Source organism: Pelodiscus sinensis, chromosome 2, assembly GCF_052426305.1.
Source record: "Pelodiscus sinensis isolate ZL-2025 chromosome 2, ASM5242630v1, whole genome shotgun sequence".
In the NCBI taxonomy this organism is placed as follows: domain Eukaryota; kingdom Metazoa; phylum Chordata; order Testudines; family Trionychidae; genus Pelodiscus; species Pelodiscus sinensis.
This window is the reverse complement of record NC_143053.1, coordinates 65,568,850-65,594,395: the sequence shown is the minus strand read 5'-3', so window position 1 is coordinate 65,594,395 and position 25,546 is coordinate 65,568,850. Positions and strand designations below refer to the sequence as shown.

General features: G+C 40.5%; 1 protein-coding gene across 1 annotated transcript; it reads right to left on the bottom strand.

Annotated features, from left to right (window-relative positions):
• Positions 1-1,220: 1,220 nt before the first annotated feature.
• On the bottom strand, positions 1,221-24,394 carry BPNT2 (3'(2'), 5'-bisphosphate nucleotidase 2). The gene is made up of 5 exons (XM_006126157.5): positions 23,797-24,394; positions 10,587-10,743; positions 9,453-9,548; positions 6,545-6,706; positions 1,221-4,627 (listed from the first exon to the last, which is right to left on the bottom strand). Exons 1-5 carry the CDS (start codon positions 24,181-24,183, stop codon positions 4,350-4,352), a joined length of 1,080 nt encoding a protein of 359 aa, XP_006126219.4. The 5' UTR covers positions 24,184-24,394; the 3' UTR covers positions 1,221-4,349.
• Positions 24,395-25,546: the final 1,152 nt, after the last annotated feature.

The following is a 25,546-nucleotide window of genomic DNA, read 5'->3' as shown; positions in this document are numbered from 1 at the left end:
CATCCCCAAAACAAAAATACAAGAAAAATACAAGTTTAAATATGCAAGAAAAATGTTACATTGGCACAGTTACAAGTCCTAACTTTCTCTTAAAAAACAAAAAAATAAAGAGGAAAACAGAGGGAGAATCTCATTAAAAAGTTTAAAGCCACAGCAAGATGTCAGTGCAGATGCTGGGTTCAGTTGACAGAGTACGGGTGGGCAATAATTTTACATAGGGGCTACTCCAAGAATTTGGAAAGTGGTGTAGACACACTTCCATATTAACCGAGATGGTATGGGGTCTGGAGTGGTAGTTGGGTGCCGAAGGGAGCTTGTGGTAGGAGACTGAGGCACAGGAGCAGGTTTGGGATCTGAGAGGGAGTTTGGGAAAAGGGAGGGCAAGGGGCAGTGGGTGGAAGAGGCTGGAAAGCGAGAGGCAGGCTGTAGCCGGGTGGCACTTATGTGTTTTGTTCCAAGCCTACAGCCCCCGTAGGTCACTCAGCCAGGCTCCCTGCCTTTCCCATGGACTACAGGGACTGTGTGCTTCTTTAAACTCTACAAGCCCCAAGGGATGGATACATCGCACGCTACCTGTCCTCCAAAACAGGCAGCTCCCATTGGCCAGTTTCCGGCTGTGAGATTGTGCTGGGAGCAGTGGCAGCTCAAGCCTCCCTTCCCCTCCTACCAGAAGCACATGGCCCATGCAGACAGCTGCTCTCAAAAGCCTGCAGGGGTGGGGAAGACAGGGAGCCTGACTGAGGTTCCCTCTAGGCTGCATCTGGCCTGCAGGCTGTATTTTGCCACCCTTGCATTTGAGTGTACAGTTGGCAGCATAGCATTCAAAATTCATTCCTAAAATGATTGGGAGGAAGGAACAGACTTCTTGTTTCCATACTGTTAGTATGCTGTAGCTTCATTTTGTTAATGGTGGAAATTTTGCTCTTGTACTATTAGAACATTATTATGTTGGTTAACTCATTTTTTTAAATACTGAAGGGCGATAAGATATATTGGAATGGCAATAAGTAACCAAAACATGAATCAAAGTAACTGTTTCCCCTATGCTACCATTGATTACCTTTTCTAAATTGTTTCCCCAACTTGCTTTCAAAATTAACCCCAAAAATCCCCATATGCACCAAGCCAATTATATCTATGTAGACATTAAAATCTTTGTAACAGCAGTGTGTGTAAGAACAAAGCCTTTTATCTAATAAAAATATATAAAACAAAAAGCCTTTTTGTAAGCACAATATTCAACCCCTTTATTTCCATATTTATTTAATTTAGAAATATTTGGCATTCAAGGAATGCAAATTAGAACTTTTGGTACAATGCTATGTAGCATCTACGCCACCTTTTATTGTGAACTACAGCACTGATAAAAACAAAGTATTATAAATCAAGATATTCTAAAGCCTTATCACCTTGGTTGAACCATCAAATTAAACCACTGCCAAAAATAAAATGTTATCCTGGGCTTCCCTTCTAATAACTATGGTAATTTTAAATGAAAAATTTGGAAAAGAGGTACTATTGAAGGCCTCAAACTACACTATAAATATTATGTTTCAGCAGCATCTCTAAAGATTATAGTAGCAGTACTCAAAACGGTTTGGTTTAAATGGAAGAGACCAAAGGGCTGTAACCAAAGTAACATTGTATCTAGCCCATGTAGAGGATAATGTTACAGTGTGATCCCTTACCATGCTGAGCACGACTTAATCTTTATCACATGGGCAAGGCCAAATTGTGTCATATCCAAGCTGGGCTAATACTATGTTTAGGAACACAGCAAAAACATGATGAACTGAATAGTAATAGAGAGGGCCTTACTTCCATCACAAATGCCCAAATGTACACTAAGTATTTTTAAATACTAGCTGGACTGTGCAAAAAAATTAAGTACTTTCTAACATGAAAACATCAGAAAGCTTGATGTTAACCAAGGGCACAATTCTGCCAGTTTTAAAGGGCTCCTTCTTTGAGCTAGATTGTGAGACTCAAGGCACAACCCTGTACAAGAGGTGGTATGATCACTGTGCCCACTCAGACAGCATCAAGAGGCAGTGTAATTCAGGCATGCCTCTGAATTATCATTCCTCCACAGACTCCTTCTCCTTAGTTCTAGGAGGTAGTAATTTACTGCTGGCTTACACCCACAATAGGGACATGATCCTGCGAAGTGTTGAATACTTTGAACCTATAAGCAAGTAGTCATCTTGCTGATTAAAGGCTAGTCACTATGGACAGCAAGTCAAGGGACTGAAGCTATAGCTTTGCCCATTCCTGATCATATGCTATGGTGATAAATTAAGCAGGTGAATATTCCCCCTTTTATTCCCTTATCTAAGAGGCATATATAGGGATGTAAGGGAAGTTGTTACTCCTTCTTACTTCCTGGAATTGGCTGCTGTGTGTCATCTGACCACAATCTAACCCTATGTAAGTAAGGTTGGCAGAATCAGTCCCATCTAACAAGCAGTCACATACTTACTGGGAAGTTTGCATGGTCTCCAAATCCAAACCTTCACCTTAGTATTATGTAACACATTTTTGCCCTATCTCTATGATGCAGTTAGCTTTTACTAATAGGTTTACTATGACTATTTCTAAATTGTGTCTAACCAATGTTCTTTAATGGTTAAAAAAAATTAACCTACTGCACTATAAATAGTTGACTTTAGTTCTTCAGCAAAGTTTACAATTGTAATTGTCCAGAATAATTCTGTCCACTGAAAAAGAGCATATTTGTTTTATTTTGTAGCATGAAGAAATCACTGATGTATTTACAGTTCTTAAATCAAGAGCTTAAAGTTATCCCATAGGCAGTGTCACCCACCTTTTACCAGATGGATGGTTACTGGAGTGGAGTGAAGACAAAACATTTTCCCAGGGGGAATATAAATTTTGCATAAATGGCTTATATTTGCATTGAATAAACTTAGACTTGCAAGGACTTGTATTTAAAATTAAAATTTGTTTCCTTAAGAAGATGAGACATTTATCCACAAGTACTAAAAAAAATGTACTTTTAAACTTGTTTTATTAAATATTATTCTACTACCTCCTTATATTTTCAGAAGAGAAAGGCCCACAGATGTTGGTGGAACTGCTATTTGTTATCTGACCTAAAAGGACTAATGTTTTGTCCCATATGAATGAAGCTAAAACTCGGAAGTAGAATTAATTGAAAAGTACCACTTTTCAGACTGAGGTACAAGCAATGCCACAGGCCATCAAAAAATTCTAAATCCCATTTTAGATTCTGGGAACACGTTGTAACTTAACACAGAGCTAAATGCCAAGGTGAATACGTGGCCACAGACTGTTCAGAATTACAGTGAGTTTATAGCAAAGAAGGAAACAATACATCTTTCAAAGGAAATTCAACCTTTGAAAAGCCAACAAGTTAATTTTGGAATTCTAAAAAACTGCTAGTTTGCATCCATATTGTAAGTTAACCCGACGACTTACTATAACCAACAAAAATGTCATATTCATTTGTCTAGTAACTTAGTGAATGAAAAGACATTAAAAGGAAAGGTGGCTGCTTCTACAGGGACAAACATTGAACTAATCCCACATTAGAGAAAACTCTAGCATGCACCTTTAACATAGCAAACTGAAATCAAGGTCAAGTGTTAACCTGTTAAAAACCCATACAAGGAATCAGTTATTTTCTTTTTAAAAGATATACAGAAAATAACAACACTGATTAATAAAAACACCAATATTCATGTTTTTCTCATGTGACTTAAATTGGTTTAAGTTTTCAGGAAAAATGACCAGCAAACTAGTACAGAACATGTCTTATTCAAAAATACTATTCTGTCAAAGATGAACTGTTGAAAGCAAACATAAATGTGTATGCAACTTGTGCTTTTAATCCAAGGGAATGTGGAATTCATCTTTCATGCTAGGCAGTTTACAGGGTCATCAAGTGACTACATAAAAATCAATCCTTTCTTCTACCTGATTCAAGATGGAGCAGCTACTATACCGTAAAAGTGTGACATGTTCCAAGAATCCATGAAAAATGTCACTTATAATAATCTAAGTACCCATCTGGATTTTCTTTTCATTTGCCTATATTCACAAATATATACCATATATGCACCTTGAATATAACTGGATGGAAAAAGTCTCAAAAGACTGACGATGGCATGAGGAAGTTCAGTCACCTTCCTAATTCTGAATTTGTATCCACCACCAATGAAGAAGCCCAATGCTATATATAGTTCCCCCGAAAAACACTTTGAGTTGCCTTGGTTTTCAGTGCCTAGTCCCCAGCAGGCTCTTTTCACACCTGTTTCCTCAAGCTAAACATTGTGAGGCCACAGAAGCATTTGTGTACACATCAGCAGTTATGTTTGTTTGTTTGATGCCTTCTCCAGATTTGGGAGCTTGTCAACCAATGCTTGATGATTCATATTGATACTGGCTAGGAGTCCCCCCTCATTGCCATCTGAACCAGTATAACTGATTTCTTCACCCGTCAAGGTAGTCATGTGACCACCCAATGCTTTTAGCACAGCATTCCCGGCACATATATCCCACTTCTTGATGTATGTCACGTGAATATACACATCAGCTTTTTCTTGTTTCTTGTCAGGCACATCAAGGAGGGCTAAGACTTTATAGCCTAGAAAGTTAGAAAGATAACACCACCAGTTAATGAAAAACAAATTTCATAATTAATCACAAAATAAAGAAATTAACAATTACATGTTCACATAGAAGTGAACAATAACAAAAATGATTGTTAACTCTGTCATGTTAGCTGAGAATGTAATGGTGCGTACATAAGCCCTCACCTTCTGTTATACTTCCTGCAAAGTGCTGAAATCGATTTTTCTACTATATTTCACACTTGAAAAACCCATTTTTAACACAGTCATTTCCTTTGCACTATCCTCTACTGGTTTGTCAGATACATAAGACATCAAGAGGCACATCAACAGAATCAGACCGCATATGTTTTTAACTAAAGGATAGAGTTTTGCTCTTGAGTTTGTTTGCTTTACCACAAATTGCATTGTTTTTCCTCCTCAATTTTACTCTCAAATGCACCATTTTCTTAATTCTAGCTGGCATGCCTATGAAACATTTCCAATTCATAAACATATGTACATGTAATAAGATTTCTTCATTTTACCAATTGACTTCATTCTTGTACAAAGCTCCCTACTCACTCATTTCATAAAGACAGCTAACCCCTCTGCATTCATGCTAAAACTTCTCCATTTTACATGCAGCTAAGTGGAATGGGATACATGCAATGTCAATTAAACTGCTAACCATGACCCAGCTTCTTTAGACTTATTCTTATTCATGACTGGTCCTCAACATGAGACATTATGAACTTCCTCCTTTTAAAAAAAAGTACCAGATATAGCTGTCCGTACAAAGAAATGGGAAGATGCCCTTTTGTGAAATTCAGAACTCACAGGTTGAACCTGTCTGGTCTAGCAACATCTGTAGTCCAGCAGGACCACAGATGTTGCTAGACCAGAGCGCCCCAGCCGCAGAGGTTGAGAGTGGCTGGGAGCAGAGTTGCTCTGGTGGGCAGTGGCCAGCAGGGCCAGTGACTTGGGGACAGAGAGTCCCGGGAGAGGCTGCGCCCAGTGTGGGGCTGAACAGTGGGACAAGGAGCTTCAGGAGCAACTGCTACCCTGTGTGGAAACCGGCAGCCTCCCCTAGGGAGCAGATGCCACCTTGCACATGGCTGGGGGCAGACAGCAGAACTCTGCAAGTGGGCAAAAGGAGGAGCCCCAAGTGGGCCAGATGAGGTCAGACCTCTGGGTTCTCCTAGGGCAGCAGCCAGGAGGGGAGCCCCAGCAGTAAAGCCCAGAGTCCTGACCTCCTCTAGTCCGGCAAATTCCCTTGTTTGGGACCACTTAGATCCTAAGAGTGCTGGATCAGGGAAGTCCAACCTGTACCTCCATTTTGCAGGATCTTCAAGTGGGTAATTGTTTCACACTTGTGCTTACACTTTATATAGGCACATTCCGACTATACTATGAACCAATTTTGCCATGACATTTAATATAAAATACCCTCCAATCAATTTGATTGCTGGTAGTTAGATCACTCCTGGGATTATTAGATTCTTGAATCACTGAATTCCTTTTTCTTCAATTTTCAGCTTACACATCTGAAACTACAGTCTTTTTATTGTTTTCTCATGGCACTGAACAGTGAAACAACTTCTGTTTCTGTTCATGATTACCAGCCTCCTCTTAACATAACGGCCAGTTTCACGCTGATATTTTTAAATTAGCATAGAGCAAAAGACAGCCAAATGCTCTTCTCTCTATGCACCCATTCTTTTTTCTGTTGTTTCATGTTGTGCCTGCTATTTGCATACTTACTCCTTTTCCTGCCACTCAGTTCCCTCCTCACAATCTGAAATAGGTTTAAATTTGAATTTCTGGATGCAGGAAGTACAGTACTTCTGCTGCAAGTTACTTTTTTGGGTCACTTCTCCAGTTTAATAACAATTTCCTTCATAAGTAATCCACAAGCAATAAAATATCTGGAATGCTTAAAGATAACAAACCTGCTCCACCTGCTGGGATGATCACAGTTTTATTTCCAAATGTTTGCCGTGCTACTTGCTCTACTTTTCCTGCATGAGAGCGGGACACAATAATTCTTGGAGTTCTCTCATTGTAGGAAGAACGAGCTTTTATATTTGACCCACTGTCCACCATTGCCCAAGCTACAAAAGAAACATACATTCCATTACTGGGTTTTGAAGGCATCTGCTCTTTTAGAGGTATTATTAAAAAGAGACATTTACTTAAAAAAAAAAAAAAAAAATAAAAAAAAAAAGTTGTGCTTCTGCCTGAATTTTTTTCCTGTTATTGTTAGCAGTAAACACATAATATTATTAAACCAGACCTTATGGGAAACAAACATCTCTTTTTTTGAATGTGTACTTAGTGCACAGTTAGGTTTAACTGTAATCTTCATAAAAAGTAAAATCCTGGAAAAAATATTATTGTAAATTTCACAGCGAGATTCAGGGGCAGATGTAACGTAGATGATGCTACCTGAAATTCCTTCAGCTCAGTCTTTTACACTGACTAAATTTCAAATTGATAGTGAAATTTCACTTTTTTCCTTTAAACCAGTCAACAAAATACAGTCATCTTTAAGATAGAGGAAGATGACTATGAAAATGTTTATTTTTAGAAAACATTGATTCAGGAGACTGAATTTGGGATGTGCAGATTTCCACTTCTAGATCACTAGTTCAAAACCACCCTTGATTTGATATGTCCAAAAGCCATTACAATTTGATGTTTGTTTGGAGTTCTAGCTAGTGTTTTCAGCACAGAAGACAGGCTGAGACTATGTAGGCAGAGACTGAACTAATTGGCAATCTTTAAAATATGTCTTTCCCCTTACTGATTTATATCTGTGTGGTAGAGAAGGCTCATGAACAAAATGAAAGGCCGTGGTATTTCTGGTTTCGAAAGTTACCCCCTTCAACCTGTAATCTTGAGTAATTGGATACCAATATTTGTATATTTAAAAAAATTGTTTGGATGCCATTCCTTAAGATTTATGATGAGTTATCATTGCAGATTCTTTTTTTTCCTCTTAAGAAAGAGCGTGGCAAATTCCCAGTTGCAATGACAGCAGAATTTTTGTTGGAAAGAAAATCAGCTCTTCAATAATTGGTTTGGCAGGTGCTTTAGAAAAAGTCAAGATACATGCAAATGTGAAAATAAAGTGTTATGATAACTGGAATTAAAGTTCACATTAAAAATGCTAGGGGGCGGAGGGGAGGAGAATCACAATACTGAATACTCAGTTAGGTAGAAAACCTAGTTCATTTGAACAAGCTTAGTTGCGGTAATCCGAGCTACTGCCTAACTTATCTAGACTCTAGAGGTCAGTATGGCCTAACTAAAATGGGAAACATTTTATTAGCTTATGTATTTATCCAAGAATATAACACACATTCCTTCAAATATACTCAACACTTGCTTTGTTGTCTGAGACTTTCAGAAGTTACTGGCAATCGCTTGTCCTTGAATGTATATACTTAAATTCATATCCATCCTCATCAGTGCTTCAAAAGTGTCAAAAGTGCCCATTTCCTTATTCCAAGTGTATGCAAGTGCTGCATGCTTGGAATAGACAGAGTCTTGTGTTTAAAACAATGGGGAAAGATTGACACATAACTTTTATTAACAGTGGTGCCTACAGTCAGAGACACATTGAACAGGGTACGCACCACTAGCTACGGTGAGACAGAGCAGTATTGGCCACCCTGATGATGAACTCAGGTTTGCTCATCATGATGGAGAGACTGCAGGGCCAAAATTGAGTGAGTGGCATCACAACTGCTTTGTCTGGGGCAGGGCAGCTCTTTGGACTAACAAGTGCTGCAAGGACTAACCTTTGGGTGAGAAATACTTTATAGACAGGAAAGCAACATATTTATAAGTACAAGCTATAGAGGATTGCATCTTATGTTTCTCTTTAACCGGCAACTTTGTGTTTCCAAAAAGCTTACGCTTGCTTTTATTGAGTCTCAAGCTCTGTTAAATAAACTTCAGTGTGGTTTTACTTCAAACCTATATAAACACTCTACGCTAAGGAGTATGTTGAACTAACGTGAAATCAATTAACCAGGGCACATTGCTTTTCCAAAGGCAGTGAACTTGTGTGGGTGTCCAGAAGATAAGGAAATGGGCAATGTAACAGTGGGATGTGTAAACTGCTAGCCTGCACTGAGTCAGAGCAGGGCTCTTGGCCCCCAGAAAAGAGCACCTTTATTTCTGGAAGCAGATGTTTTGGGAATATTTTCCGTGAATGGGCACAGACAGAGTTTCCCCCCAATGAGCTGTAGATAGTCATTCACCACAGCCATCTCAGGAAAACCTCAAAAAGCCTCAGGCTACCATACCGGGACAGGATGTGTCAGATGGCACAGACTTTGACAGATGAGGGGCTGGGGCCACAATGGGTACAACAGGAACAATTTCTGCAGGTGCCCTGATCAATGTCCTGATTTTGTTACCCTTTCTGATAAGAAATAATTTGCTCATGGGAGCAGCCACATGAACTTCACTAAGACTCGTGTGAGCAAAACGCTGCTCACCATACAGGTGATAGAACAGAGGTCCATATATACAATGTTATTTTGTTCTTAATGCTTCAGTGAAAGAGCTTCACCAACAAATGTATTTTTGGTTAAAGTTTGTCCCATGTACCATTCTTCTGCCCCACAAAGACCATATTTTCCTGTGTTTTGTGGGTATCACAATCTTAAGAGCTTTGGACATTACCACTATATAATTAAATAACAACAACATTTTCGTTTTCCTGTATTAACTACTATTCTATTCATTCATAACTACAGATTCTTCATCAAGTGTTAAATTAACTGTGTCAGTGAAAATGGCAGGGGAGGCTGGGGGGGGGGGGTGGGAAGAGATGCATACTCATACCTGTATATGCTGAGAAGGGCTTGTGTATTACTCCTATTACCGGTTCACCATTTACAGCCACACACACCATAGTAGTAACATATTGTCGAAGATCCTCTAAGGGGCAGGGATTGGCAGGGGGGAAGGGGGGGGAAATCAGACAAATTAATTAGCTCAACATCACATAGGTTAAGAGCACAAAATAAAGGCCTAACTTTATAGGTTTACATAGATTGACAAACAAGAGCCTGACGCAGCATTAGCAACTTAATAGATTACACTGTGAGGCTGCATTTGAAAAAGTCAAATTTTTATGATATGACTTTGTTCTATCTTGATTTAAGTTATTCTACAGTTACCAAAAAATTAAAAACCACGAGACAACTGCCCAGTTTTTCCACACATTCTTTTGTTCAGTAGATGTACACTGTGCTCCTAGTGGGCTCAATTTTGGGAGCCACTTTTTCATTAAGCGTATGATTCTTATATGAAAGTGGTAGATCTGGGCTTATCACAGTACAAACGCCTCCCATTCTTGACTTCATTTTACATTCTGGTTGCTTTAGAGCTGAATGATCTTCCTAGGTTTTGAATTTTCATACACGATTACTATAACACCAGTGCAATGTTGGTAACAAGTGGTTTAGTTTGTCTTTATGACTTAAAAACCTACCAGTATAAACATAGTTAACTGAACTACACTGTATTTTAAATTGTTTGTGCAGCTTCATGAGCCTTTGGAGGAGGAAGATTTACAATTCTGTGAAAAGTCATGTCCATTTCTTAAGTCCAGCCCAGGAACAAGTCAGAGACCTATGAGCAGATAAGTCAACTGGAATTTAAAATATTTGATTTAGAATAATTTAGCATCATTATTCAAGCATAAGAAATGGATATTAGTTAACTGCACCCATAAGTGACAAATATATGTATTTTAGTGCCACCTAACTGTACAGTCAACCAAGTGCTAGCCTTTGAAAACAGCTGTGGCCAAGATATCTACTTGGGATCTCCTTTTTCAAGAGTAGTTCATCTAATGCAAAACTCTAATAAGTAACAGCTGTTATAAAATTTCTTTTGAAAAAAATTACATATTTGTCTCCTATCAAAAGTAAATAAAAATCAAACTTTTGTCTGTTTTTAAAAAGCAGATACCTGTGTATTCCTGTGTAGCATCTAATGGATCAATCCATACTGTAACACTTTCTGCTGGGACCGTTTTAGGTTGTATTTTTTTCATGTCTTCAGGAATACTGCGATCCCAGAAAATTGTCTCCTTATCAGGTGCATCAACACGTTCTTCAGTATTTATCTACATTAAAAATTATACAAGCAGACATGTTAACCAGAGTGTTGTACCAGGACAACCCTTTCCCCGGAGGAATTTAATTTCTAACTCGGTGCCGAAGGGACACTGGGGGAGAGAAGGCTTAGCGACACAGGGAATTCAAAAATATTTAATGGGTTTGGTCTTCAAACCATAATTCTGAATTTTCAGATCTGCTCATGGGCAACAGAACATGTGACAAGTAGCCAAAATATAGAACTTCTGTATTTTGCTGCAAGCCATCCATATTTTGCCAGATCATGGTGTTTAACTACAAACCCTGTTATTAAGGATATTTTCATCATGGTGTAAATTAAACAAGCCATTTTTTAAAGTAAACTGCAGTCACAAAATTCCATCATGAGTAGCCACAGGGATCAAATATAAGGGTTGCAGCAGGGTTTAACCTCATGCCTTCAGCTGCACGGCTCAGACTGGTTAACTGGAGTAAGTTATCCTATATGTACCAGTTGCTAGTTAGAGTCTCAAACAAATACACAGTTTTCAGTGGGTTGCATAAATATTTGTGGGACAACTAAAGTAGTAGAGCAGGAATCCTGGCCCTGGAAAGGAAGTGTTAAGTAGCTGTAATGCCAACAGGCAGACTTGAACCTGGAACCTCTGGAGGTCAGCACATGAATCTCTACTGCATGAGCTAAAAGCCAGCTGGCTCTTAGCTAACACTGTAGAGCAAACTCATTCTTTCTCTCTGTAAGTTACCTAAGTGCCATTACACAGGACAGTGAATCACATCTAGAAGATGTGTGAGTTACATAAGCACTTCCAAATACAAATCCCACTCTTAAAACTGAAGATTAACATATTCAAATACTTTCTGCTTGTAATTTAAAGATAGCCTTTACCAATTAGGCCTCTGTGCAAAAGTCAGGCATAACACTTTCACTCAAATTCACCCTTTACAGGAACTGCAGAGGGGTCAAGAAGATTTTATGGTCAACAGTTTCAAAAGGCCCAGTTGAAACTAGTAAAACCAACCAGAATGCCCACTTCATCCACTAAGTCTATGTCTAGACTACAAGCCTTTTTCAAAAAAGAGTGTCTAGACAACAAGATTTTTCGAAAAAGCGGCTTGCTTTTTTGAAAGAGAGTCTAGACACTTTCGAAAAAGCCCTGTTTTCATGCAATAGCACCTTTTTTCAAAAGATGACTTTCGAAAAAAGATGTTATTCCTCATAGAATGAGGTTTATTGCCCTCGACAAAACGGCCATGTTCTTTCAATGTACTGTTGACAGAACGCAGCAGTAGTCTAGATGCAGGTAAAGTTTTTTCGAAAACAAAGGCCACTTTTTTCTAAAATACCCTGTAGTCTAGACAAACCCTAACAGAAAAATCAGCCAACAAGATCAGTGGGCCAACCATGTAATACTAGACTGAATGTTCTCCAAACAGACAATTATCTATGATGCTAGAATAGCTGTGCCACGAGATGTTGCTTTGCTGCTTTTTTGGAGGGTAGGGGGAGAAATGAGTATTTGGAGACAGAAACAGCTAGAGATAGGAACAACACAATACAACAAATAAAAAATTTAAAAAGCTCACAAAATCTTTCAATTGAGGCAATCTGGAAGAAAATATCAGTAATAAGAGTTGGATCAAAGTACCAGGTTACCAGTCATGAGGGTTGTACAGTAAATACAAGACACTGTTCAGAGCTCTGAAACACACACAATGCTATTCAAAACTCAGAAAGGATAGCACATTTATCTCCTCACTCACCAACCCAAATCTGCTCTCATGGTAGCTAATCCACTCATCTATGATGAAGTAAATCAGCTCTTTGCAGTGATAAATGATTGTTTCTAAGCAACAGCGTGACCCTGCATCAGTCATGTTTAATCTTGAGTTTGTTTCTAATTAATGTAACCTTATTTTCCCCAGCCTTTCCTCACAGTTACTACTTAGTCTTTGTTGCGGTCACCTGGACTCTTTCATATTCTAAATTTCCTTCAGGTCAGTTCACTGTAAAATAGCTAATTGCTGCTGTACACTTCCTAGTGGATAAATGTCCCTATCACACACAAGTCACCATTCTAACCAGTGACTTCTCTACACGTTTCAGCAGAAAGGACAGTACTGGATTGGCACAGAGCTCATCATCATCATCTTTTTCTTAAAAGCATCCTAATAAGATCATATTTGCAGTTCTGGGTAAAAAAGAACATGGAAGCTTGCACTATTATCTATGCTGTTCCTCATTTATGGACACAGAATTCAGTTTCAAAGGCCTCTATCTGGACATTTAAAATAAAGATACCAATTGAAATAATTTTAAATACATTTGAAAAGATAACAAAATACATTACACCATGATGTAGTGAATCAAAGCTCAGTGAAGAAAAAATATATTAAATAAGAAATTCACGTCAGTGCTAAGAGCCTGCATTAATCCCTAGAGAAATATAAGGGCTTCATTCCCAAGATAATATTCTGTCAGTGGAATTTTGGGTTTACATCTCAGCTCACTGTTCTACTTAGTTACTTAATGGAGATTGCCAAAAAAGGAGAAAATATCACAAAAGTATTGCAACAACATAACTGCACAAATCAAGGACAGTTCTTCCCATAGAAAGTTGCACTGATCTTGTTCTACACAGTGCAGTGATAGATGACAAAGGGATGCCTGTCAGGGTTTTAAGAGCATTTGACTCTTTGAAACTTCTTCCTTCTTTTCACTGCTGAATTAGTATTAAAAGCATGATTTACTCTCTCAGACTAAACTCCAATTATATCTTACAATCACTTTTCAGGAGGCTTGCTGCCACAAATAGCAGGCTTGGATACATTAAGTACAACAATGAAAATTTCACAATGAGTGCGTAGCAAACAGTGCTTTGTGACAAGGAACTTTGGAAAAAGGAATTGGGCAATACAGACGCAACTTATAAGAAGTTCCTTATTTCCATGGATTGAAATGAAGTTCTCAGCTCACATTCTAAAAAGTTAAAGTTTAGCTTCAGTGGCACTAGTTATTGTACAAGCTTTGTAATTAGACATGTGCTAAAGAATCTTGATTGGGACCTTAATGCTCTATCCAACTTTCTGAGCTTCTCCTCCCCTTCATTCTTTCTAGGTCACAAGTAAAAATAGGATGAAAGCAAACTCATTTTCTAGTTAACATTCAGCTGAGATACCAAAAAACAACAACAGATAACGATCATAGTTCTACAATGACTTATATTTTCTTTCACATAAGGCCCAGGACTGCAAAAGTAGGGTGGCTACAGTAATGCTTTATGCTAAGGATAACAAAAGGAAAATATATGTAGCGCTTTAAAGACTAACAAGATAGTTTATTAGGTGATGAGGTTTCATGGGGCAGACCCACTTTTTCAGATCATATTCTGAAAGTGAATTGGCATGACCATATGAAAGTAAGCAAATTACAAACGAACAAATCAGATATTAGAACAGAAGGTGGGGCTGAGGGGCAAGGAAAAGATATGGAAGGAGGAAATAGCTTTATTGTAAGTCAATACGTGGCTAATCTGGAGTTATGACGACTATCAATAGGTGGGAAGGCTGTCTTTGTAATGTGTAAGGTAATACGCATCTTTATTAAGGCCCATTCACAACGTGTCGAATTTAAGCATGAATTCTGAAGTCTCTCTCTGTAATCTGGTGTTAAAGTCTCTTTGAAGAAATCCGCACGTTGTCAAGTCTTTAAGGGAATGGCCAGTTAGATTAAAATGTCGACTAACAGGTTTTTCCTGTGTGGAGATGTCTGATTTGATGGCATTAATTCTTTGGTGAAGTGACTGAGCAGTTTGTCCAATATACATCACAGAGGGACATTGCTGGCACATGATGGCATAAATCACATTGCTGGACGTACAGGAATATGAGCCCTTGATCGTATAACTGACATGGTTAGGTCCAGTGATGGTGTCTCCAGAGTAAATATGTGGACAAAGTTGGCAATGGGGTTTTTTGCAAGGGAAAGTTCCAGGATTAGTATTAATGTGGTATGCCTGTGGTTGTTAATAAGAATCTTCCTGAGGTTAGGTGGTTGTCTATAGGAGAGTACAGGTCTGTCACCCAGAGCCTCTTGGAGTGTAGTAACCTGTTCCAGTATAGGTTGTAGGTTACTGATAATGCGTTGGAGAGGTTTAAGTTGGAGGCTATAGTTGATGAAAAGTGGTGGTCTATTGCTGGTTTTCTTGGGCCTATCTAGAAGTAGATGGTTTCTGGGTATTCATCTGGCCCTTTCAATTTGTTTTTTTTATTCCCCCCAGTAATTGAATTGCTTGGTAGAGATCTTGAAGTTTCTGGTCTCTGTCAGTGGGATTGGAGCAGATGCGGTTGTATCTAAGGGCTTGGCTATAGATGATGGATTGTATTGTGTGTCCTGGATGGAAGCTGGAGGCATGTAAGTAAGTATAGCAGTCAGCAGACTTTCTGTAGAGAGTGGTATTGACTTTGCCATAAGTGATTTGTACTGTTGTGTCCAGGAAATGAATCTCTTATGTTGAATGGTCCAGACTGAGACTGATGGTGGGGTGTAGGTTGTTAAAAAAAATCTCTGTGGAATATATCTAGTGTTTCTTGACCATGGGTCCAAAAAAATAAAGATGTCATAGATGTAGCGTAAGTAAAGGAGGGATAATAGCAGATGAGATTTGAGGAAACATTGTTCTAAGAATAAGCCATACTGCCCCATGAAAGCTCATCACCTAATAAACTATCTTGTTAGTCTTTAAAGTACTACATATTTTTTCCTTTTGCTTTACCAAGATCAGATTAACGCAGCTACCTGTCTGTTATTTATGCTAGGGATGTTAACAGTTAACCAGTAAGCTTACCAGTATGGTCCTTGCCAACCATGCCGGAGCATCCCTAGCCATGAAGGAGCCAGCGGGCCAGACCCCACAGCCAAGGCAGGGCTGGGTGGCAGGACTGGACTCAAAATGCTTCACTGGTGAAGCGGTCTTGTTTGACTGGTAAACCATTTTAACATCCCACAATACTAATAGAATTCATGCTAGGGAATAAATTGAAAAACTCAAGAGTTCCCTTTGATTGACATATGGCTTCTAATTATATGATCACTTAATAAAAGAATGAACATACACAAAGCCAGAATTAAAGTTGTTCTGGCACCCATTATTCTGGCATTTGCTAACTTTTGAGTGTGTGTCTTTACAACTTAAATAACCTTCTTTTAATGAAGCATTTGTATGTCATCACATATGGTATGTCTAGACTACATGCCTCTGGCGACAGAGGCATGTAGATTAGGCTACCGGACATAGTAAAATGAAGCGGTGATTTAAATAATCGCCGCTTCATTTAAATTTACATGGCTGCCATGCTGAGCAGACAAACAGCTGATCAGCTGTTTGTCGGCTCAGCGCGATAGTCTGGACGCTCCCCTGCCGACATCAAAGGTATTTGTCGACCACCCAGGTAAACCTCATCCCAGGAGGCATACCTATAGACGTACCCATATATTATGCTTTAAGATAGGAAACTATTTGTGGCATACCAGGCCTTCATGTCTAAATAGAAACTAGTGTGCTGAAGCACCAGTCCTGAGATGCATCTAAAGGCCCCACTATAATACAAATATTAACAAATAACCTTCAGTAAAAGGTTATCAGGCTTACTGTAGCATATAGTAAAAAATAATTGCTATTCCTTGCTCACATTTAACTTTTTTGTAAGAAGTCTTATTGTAACTGGTGTGAATTTAGCCAGCAGTTATCAAACAGAATAACTTACATAAAGCGAGAACTGTTTTTCCTGCTCTGAAAAGGTACAGCATTTTCTATGCATTTCTATTCACTGCACATTTCAATTGCTTTTATTTATAAATCAGAGGGATTTGAAATCCAAGACTCTTTACAAGTTTATTTCAAATCCCTTAACTACAAAGGCTAACTCTTCCTTTTCTATGTATAATGAGGTTTTAACAGGAAACACTGCTTCAGGTACTGACTGTTTACATGCTTTTCTTGCAATGTTGAGTAGTATAACGCAAAATAGACAGCACCACTTGAAATATTATGGCTAACTGATTCTTACGTCTATTTGGATCAAACAAACACACACTTTATTTCTTATAATCTAATTATGCTATTTTTGAACACTGGAAAATTACAATAGTGCTGAAAATGTAATAAAGTTTCTTTAAATAAATTGCAACTGAAGCTATACCTACACTTAATCCACTAGTAGCACAGCATCCAGTGCACCACTGTAATGCTTCAGTTGACATTTGATTCAGCAGTGGGAAAGATTCTCTGATGGTTCTAGGTAAGTCACTTCCCCAAGAGGTGGTAAGTGGGATGACAGAAGAATTCTTTTGTCAGCCAAGTACCGTCAACATTGGAGGTTAGATTGGCTTAAATGTTTCTCTTAGGGGTGTAGCCTTTTTGCACCTCTTGAGAGATGTAGCTTTGCCAGTGTATGTTTTCAGTGTACACCGAGCTGGACTGAAAGAAAAGCATAGGGAACCACTGACAGAGCTTCCCATAGGAAATGGTCCAAATGCATCTCTTTGCTGAACTGAAGCCTTAGAGCACTAAAACCAAAATAGTGCATATTTGACTTGTGTCTAGTTGTGTCTTATTTTTAAAAAATATTATGAAAACAAAATTTAAAGATACTGTTTACAAATGTTAACCAATAGCAATTAATCTGATAATGTTAGTTTTACTTGGTCATAATTCATCTTATTAATAATGCTGAGAATTACTTTTTCAGCTTAAGGAAGGAAGGAAGGAAGGAAGGAAGGAAGGAAGTGTAAATCCACATAACCATGAAAATCCTGACTTTATTTTAACTGTGAACAAGTGAACCATCACTATGCATATACAGAAACCACACACAAGAGGTACTTGTCAGCTACAGAAGAGAAAAATTTTGTGCAGAGAATCACTACCCATATAGTCAAATGTCCTGCTTTTTGGAAAGTACTACTTCCAATAGATATATCCAAAAATGGCATCCATAAAAAGAGATCTTAAAAATTATTTGCATTAAAGGTACAAGATATATCAGTATTTCTTACCTAGCTGCAAAATTTGAACCTTTGCTAACTGACAAGATCTCTCAGCAAGGCTACCCCATGTTATGTCCAAAGCCTTGATGACAGAAACACATAGACACTTGCACAACTTTATTCATGCAAGATGTTATTAGTGTGCATAAATGTTTCCACAGCTGCAATATTTGTCTATTTCTTTGCCAATGAAGCAGTTTAAGTGTAGACTTACCCTCATTCATAGTTTCTTTAAAGAACAGAAAACTGTCATTACATTCAGTATTACTGTAATTTTCCAGTGGAAGCAACTTTTGAGATCTCTAGGAAGGTATTTTTCCTAACTTATTTTGAGCATATTAATTTACAAACAAACTGGTTTCAGTCAAAAGTTGATAGCATTAGAAAATGGGGTTTATAATGGAAATTTAGACTTTCTTTAGCTAAGATGGTAGCAGCAGCCGATGCTTCCATAATAAGAAACAGTTTTGTGTAAAATACACACACCCCACCCTAGTTCAATCTGTGACAACCTAATACACTACACCATCATTATCATCACACAAAAAAACAATGCTAAGGAACATGACATAATATTTTACAAAGAGAACTACTCTATCAGATCGAAGCTCAATGGAGCTATGATAACTTCCACCAGCTGAAATTTGCACCCACATCTTTGCGTGTCAACCTTTTGCTTAGACATCTAAGAGAAGGTGAAAACTCTGTGCAGTCATGTATATATACCATTACTGGAATACAGCAGTTAATAGTGTAATGAATTATTTCAAATGTATTTCATCTTGAACATACAAACCGCACTCAATTTAATTTTCTAAGAGGTGTAGAGAAGTAGAGAAGAAAAGCCTATCTATTTACTTTTCAAGTGCTGGGAGGATTCAGAGCATTAATACTGTTAATCAGAACAATGCCTCAAGCTTTTGCATTCATGAATTGGAGGATAATGTCATGGGTTTTTTTTTAAAGTTATATGAAGCTGGGATCCAGTGTCACCATCTATCATTATCATCACTCCCTCTTCATTGGCCTGATCCTGTACTCCTCATTCTGGAGTGAAGGATGAACTCCAAAAGGAGGGTGGAATTGGGGAGAAAAAAAGGGAGAGAGGGAAGGAGGGGAAACAAAGTCACCATTTTTTCCACAGAAGAGCACTATCAGGCCATGGCAAACAATTTGCAGATACAACTGTAGAGGAGATTCTTCCTCGAGAAGCTTACAGTCTAAACAGTCTAAACATGATGTACAAATTCAGGAAAAGAGGGAGGAGGGATAAAATGAAGAAATCTTTAAACGAACTGAACTTTAGCATACTTCTTTTGTCTGTTTTGGATGTTTTGTTTGTATATAAAAGATTTTCTTTCTAGCTTAATAATAGTTTAGCTTTTTGGAAGAAGTGTCTTTAGCACACCAAAGATGTACTAACTCATAAGTATGATGTGCTTGGTATTCATATTACATGGCCAATGTATTTCATTACCTTTAGTCCATCATGTGTCAGAAGTCTTCTCCCACTTTTCAGAGTAGGGATGTTAAAAATGGTTACTGTAACCTAGTGGTCATCAGCCAGTAGTTCGGGGTCTACTAGTAGATTCCGGAGCCTTTGACAAGTGAGCCTGACTGGTTTGGCCAGGAAGCTTTCAAGCGCTGCCACTTCAGCTGCCTCTCCACCCACTGTCACACTGCTTCTGTCCTCTGCCTTGGAGCTGCTCCTTGGGAACCTCCTGCTTGCTGTGCAGAGTGTGGGAGAGAGAGGGGTGTGTGTGCTGATGTCAGGGTGCCCCTCTTCCCCTCACTCCTAGACCCTATTTCCACAGAGAAGGGGATGGAAGGAGCTTGTCAATGCAAATCTCTGTCACTCACACACACTGTGTATTTCTCTGTCATTCTCACGAACACATGCTGTCCTTCACTCTCATCTCCTGACCCAACACATATCTGGGTTGCTGTTGTTACTACTTGCAACGTGTGTTAGTTTTGGTTTTTTGACTTGTCTGTGCATTTCATAATTTTCATTTCTCTTACACTTAAATTTAATTCTTTGAGTAATGAGTTCTTAAATGCCTAACCTGTCATGGCAGGAGTAATTATCCCTGTGGTAATTGCTGCTCCTGGAAATGACTGGCATTCTCCTGCAGCCCCTGAGAAAAGCAGAGCAGGAGGTCTCCACATACCGTCTTTCCCTGTAGACTCTGCTCCTGTACCTCCCACTGATCAATAAAGGGGAACTGTGGCCAGTAGAAGCTGTAGGCTCAGTGCCTGTAGATGAAGGCAGCACATGGTGCCGTGGAGCCATTACAGTATATGCTAGCTGCTTTCAGAAGTGGTGCAAGGCCAGGGTAGCGGTAAGCCTGCCTTAACTCCATCGCCCAGGAGGTATCTCAGTTAAACGGTGCCCTGCCAGAGCCTGCTTCCTGAACCCCTGTCCGAGCCCTGAACCTCCTCCTACACCTAATCTCCTGCCCCACATGTGTGTCCCCCTGTACCCAAACTCCTTCCCACAGCTTGCACTCAAAGTCCTCATGGACCCCAATCACCTGCCTTGGGCTAAGTCCGGTGCCCCTCCCACACTTCACACCCTTTGGCCTGCTCCCCAACCCCTCTACCCCAGCCTGGTGAAAGTGAGTGAGGATGGGGGAGAAAAGGGAGTGGAGTGAGCACGTTGAGGCCTCAGAGAAGGGGTGGAGCAGGGTATTTGGATTTGAGGCAGATCTTATGTTGTACTTACATTGAAAAAGTGATCTTGTGGTTAAAAATGTTGGAGACCACTGGTGTATCCGTTAAAAATCTTAGCGGTTACACTCGCCGCAGTCTCTACACTATAAAACTTTTACTGCAAAGCGCACAGTGAAGCTGGTTTCCCGGGAGTGAGGCCAGGAGTAAGCGTATAATCGTAATAGAATCCGTTAAGCTGATACTTGGCGGTTAACTGTTTAAAAGGTTACACTCTTATATCTCTAGTTCAGAGTACATGCCGTTTGAAGCAGGCAGAAAAGACATAAGTAAATACCCCCAAGAGTTCCAGTCACCCTTAAAAAACCACCATATATTTCAGTTGCCCAAAATGTTAGCATAGCATTCCCTAAACTAAGTATATGAAGCTTCAGGTTTTAGGTAAAACTTACAATATGTTAGCTAATTACTGAGACAAAAGTGGGGAGATCTGAAAAACACCACATGAATACTAATCCTGTATGGGGGAGAAGCTCCACAGTTATCATTCACTGAAATGGCAGCAAGGGGATCTAAGTTCCCACTTCCCATGCACCTTGTGCAGTCCCTTACACCTGTGCAAAGCAAGCATAAAATGCTACCTTTCTGATTTAGTAGAATTTTAAACAGTTTGCATGTATAACTGATGGCAGAGAATTCAGTTCCAGAAGTTCACATAGTTGAGACAGTCTGATCCATTTCTCTGCAACTACAGAAAACTCGCAGTCAAACTAGTATTCTGCTGGCCAAATGGGTGAGAATGGGGGGATCCATACAATGATGCAAGTTATCAGCAAACAAAAGACAACTTGCATAGTGGAGATTTCACGGAGGGTAGGGAGGGAAGAGAAAGGGGTGCAAGAAGATTGTGGAACTAGAGGACCCACTGCTACATAGCCCTATTAGCCATTTGTCTCACACATGTAAAGATTTTAGAGGGGTAACTGTATCAGCAAAAACAAAGAGGAGTCCGGTCGCACCTTAAAGACTAACAAATTTATTCCACAAAATCATGAATACTGTCTACAAAATCATGAATGGTGCGGAGAAAGTGAAAATGAAAGTGTTATTTGCCCATTCACAAGACACATGAACCTAGAGTCACCCAATGAAATTTTAATAGGTAGCAGGTTAAAAACAAAAGGAAACACTTCTTCGCACAGTCAATCTCTCAAATTCATTGCCAGAGGTTGCTGTAAAGGCCAAAAGTATACGTGGACTGAGGCTCCAAAGAGAATTAGATAAATCAATGTGTGATGGATAACAGCCACTGATGAACCTAAAATGATCAGGGAGGGCCTGGGTGTCCCTAAACACAGTTCACTCCATTATCAAAGGCATTAAATTAAATTAAACTATTGATTAGTATTGGACCCAGGACAAACCCCTTGAAACTCCCACTAAATACATCCTTTCAGTTTGACAGACAACCATAAAAAGCTACTCTGTGAATTCAACTTTTCAGCCACTTGTGCAGCACTCTATAGTAATTTCACTTAGTCCACTTTCCTTAGTTTACTTGAGAATGTCATGTTGAACAGTGTCAAAAGCCTCACAAAAATCTAGATCTACAGCTGCCCCTCTATCCTCAACTAGGCCAGTAACCCTGTTAAAGAATTAAGTTGACGTGAAATTATTTGTTCTTGACTTATTCATGTTGCCTATTACTTATCACCCTTTGGCAACATGTTAGGTTATGTGTTAGGAGGACATTGCCTCTATTTACCATGTCAAAATATGTAAGCAAACTTTTTTCTTCCTAGCTCCACCAATCCTTACAATTCAAAAGTTCAATATGTCACTTTTCATCCACCCCACCGAGAGACAAAAGCTGTTTAGCACTTTGGGGCAGAATGTATTAAACATGAAGCTTCCAGTTTTACTCACTTACTGTTTGCATTACAACTGTGTTTATCTGAAACAGGGTTTTTCAATCTGGGGATCTCAACAAGGTCTTCTGTACACTAAAAAGTTGTGCTGCTTTAACTGCACTGAAGTAGTTCAAACAACCTGTTGTGCAGATGCAATTATATCACTATAAAAGGTGCCTCGTACCGGTATAGCTAATCTCACCTAGGAAAGGGAATAAACTATATTTGTATAAGACACCTTTAACACACTATAATCCATAGTATAGATGCAATTATATCTAGTGTAACCCAGGCCAGCTTGATATGACGCTATCTCCCTCTTGTGACTAGAGACCACTGAGTCTGCTCCACCTGCCAAGAGAGAGGAGTCTTTTAGCTCATGCAGTAGATGCTCATGCATTATGCTCCAGCTGTCCTAGGTGTGATGCAAATGACAACTGGGGTTAGCAATTCATGAGGACAGTGCTTTTCAAGCACAAGATCATTTTTTAATTTAAGTCAATCTGAGATCTACCTCAAATCCAAATACCCTTGTCCCATCTTCTTCCCTATCCCTTTTCTCCAAGGCCCCATCACTGCATATTCTGTGGAGATGGGATACAGTGGGAGGGGGACACCCTAACATCAGCACACCACCACCCTGCCTTCCCTACCCTGCTCAGCAAGCAGGTGGCTCCTGAGGGGCTGCTCCAAGTAAGGATGTAAAATCCCATTTTATTATTTAACCCAGTTAAATTTGGATTTGCTTGCTGATTAACCAGTCACTACCCTAGCTATGAGGCAGAGCAGAAGCATAGCAGTGGGGGAGGAGTACCTGAAGTGTTGGCATTTGATAGCCTGCAGGCCAAACTAGTCACGTTCGCCTGTCAGAAGCTCCAGAATCTACTAGTACTGTGGTGTCCAACCAGTTCTGAAGCAGTAGTCACTACAGCAGCTACTGCTATAGCGAGCTAGCTACATTCAACCGGCCAAAGAGCAGCGTTATTCAAGCCAACTAGCCACACTCAACCAGCTCTAAATAGCCTTATGTGGCTAGCGTGTTGGACACCTGGGTGTTAGTAGATTTCAATGGTGGGTGACCACTGCAATTAGGACAACTATCACAATAAAATGTAAAATCACACCCCTAAGGGAAAGAGCCATAGTGGGACAAAACCAGGGTGTAACTCAGACCTTCGCATGACCAGCTCCTGGCAAGAAGGCTGAGAATCATTGATCTGAACTATTTCAGGGGCCGCCCAGGTTGAACAAACAGACAGTTGTCACTCCAGGATACTGAGCTGCTCAAGTGACAGGATCAGGGAGGCGGATCCAGGGACGAGACTTCCCTACAGAGGGGCTGTTATTAAGGCAGGCAGAGGGGGCTGGAGAGACACGTGGCTCGCTCTGCTAAGGGGAGGGGGCGCTGGGTCCCTGACCAGGGGCTGGGGACCCACCTGCAGGCCGGGGAAGGTGTTCTTGAGCAGGTAGAACATCTTGCGGTTGGACAGCACGTCCCCGCTGGTCATCTTCTCCTCAGCCCCCTCGCGGGTCTTGCCCTTCGCCTTCTCGTGGAGGACGTTGCTTTCCCGGACGCGCTTCACCTCCTCGCCCCCCTTGACGGCGGCCAGCACGGACACGGCCAGCAGCTCCCGCAGGTCCACGCTGCCCTCGGGCAAGGAGCCCGGCGGGAGGTCGGGGCCGTCCCCGGCCCGCTCGCCCAGCACGAAGAGGGCGAGGCGGCCGGCCAGGAAGCCGGAGTAGAGGTGGTAGAGGACGCCGATCCCCAGCAGGCAGAACACGGCCACCCCCAGCGGGGAGAGGCGGATGCCCATGGGGGCCATGGCCGGGGCGGCGGGCGCGGAGCGGGCTCTCGGGGCCGAAGGCGGCGCTCAGCAGCGTTCCATAGCGGCCCGCCGCGTTCGGAGCGCGCCCCCCGCGCCCCGCTCCCTGCCCGGCAGCATGGAACCGCGGCGTCCTGCGCTGCTCCGCTGGCGCCCGGCTCCACGTTCCCCAGCGAGCGGGGTGAAAGGCAGCAGCCGAGCGTGTGTATCCGGGTTAGGCGGGGGCGGAGCGCCGGGGTAGGCTGCTGGCGGGGTCCCACTGAGCATGCCTGGAGCAGGCTTGCCGGGCTGGTCCCTGAGTATCGGGGAGGAATTGGGTGAATCTCTGGGACTGGGGGCTCGGAAAAGAGGCCACGCTATAACGAGGGGGGCCTAATAGCCTCAAAGCCACAGTGAAGTCCAGCGTGCTGAGCTTCTCAATAGGGAAACAGGCCTGCCAGGCGTAAGCGGGCCAAAATTCTGACTCAGGCCCATGAAAATCATGTTTGGATGGGTTTTTAAAAGTATAAATGTTGGGCTATTTTTTTTGCCTTTATCCTTTAGGGTACAGCCAGGCCATGTTTTGCAGCTTCTGTTGTTATGATTCTTACTAAATGGCAGCAGAGCTCGGGTGACGCTGGTGCTAATAGGGGGGTGGTTGGGGGCTGTAGCTGTCCCTGAAGTTCGAACCCCAGCATGTCTTACCTAATGTCTCCACTGCTTAAAGCACATGCCCTAGCCCCGCAGGCAGCTTTTACCTGCAACAAACTTTGTGCCATTCCCGGCTTTGCAGATAGGAAGGGTAATTAAGATAACAAAAAGTGTGTCATCATTCATAAATGATCTTGAAATGGGGGTAATCAGTGAGATGGCAAAATTTTCAGATAATACAAAATTTCTCAAAATAGTTAAGTCCAAAACTGACTGCAAAGAGTTATATAGAGATCTCACAAAACTAGGTGATTGGGCAGCACAGTGTTAAAAGTTTAACAATTACCAACTGATTTGATCTCCATGACATATTGTTGTGTTCTGTAGTATACTAATGCTCTGAATGTTTATGAGATTGTTTTTGCCATAATGTTCTTTGGGCAATAATTTGCAAACTGTCAATAGCCAATCATGTCCTTTTCTCCTTACACATAGGTCTGACTTAATTATAAGTAGTAAAATTACCACAATTTAATTAGAAAGTTATTAGAATTGTCCCATTCTGAATATAAACAATAGGTTGAATCCTTACCAGCCTCTGAATTCCATTAAATGCATGGAAAGAGGTTGAGACAACAGGAGACCAGTATCTATGCTCTGGTTTGTGTTAATCTAGCTCCAGTGTTATAGGTTGAACCTCTGAAAAATGAAAATCTCTGGTCCAGCAACATCC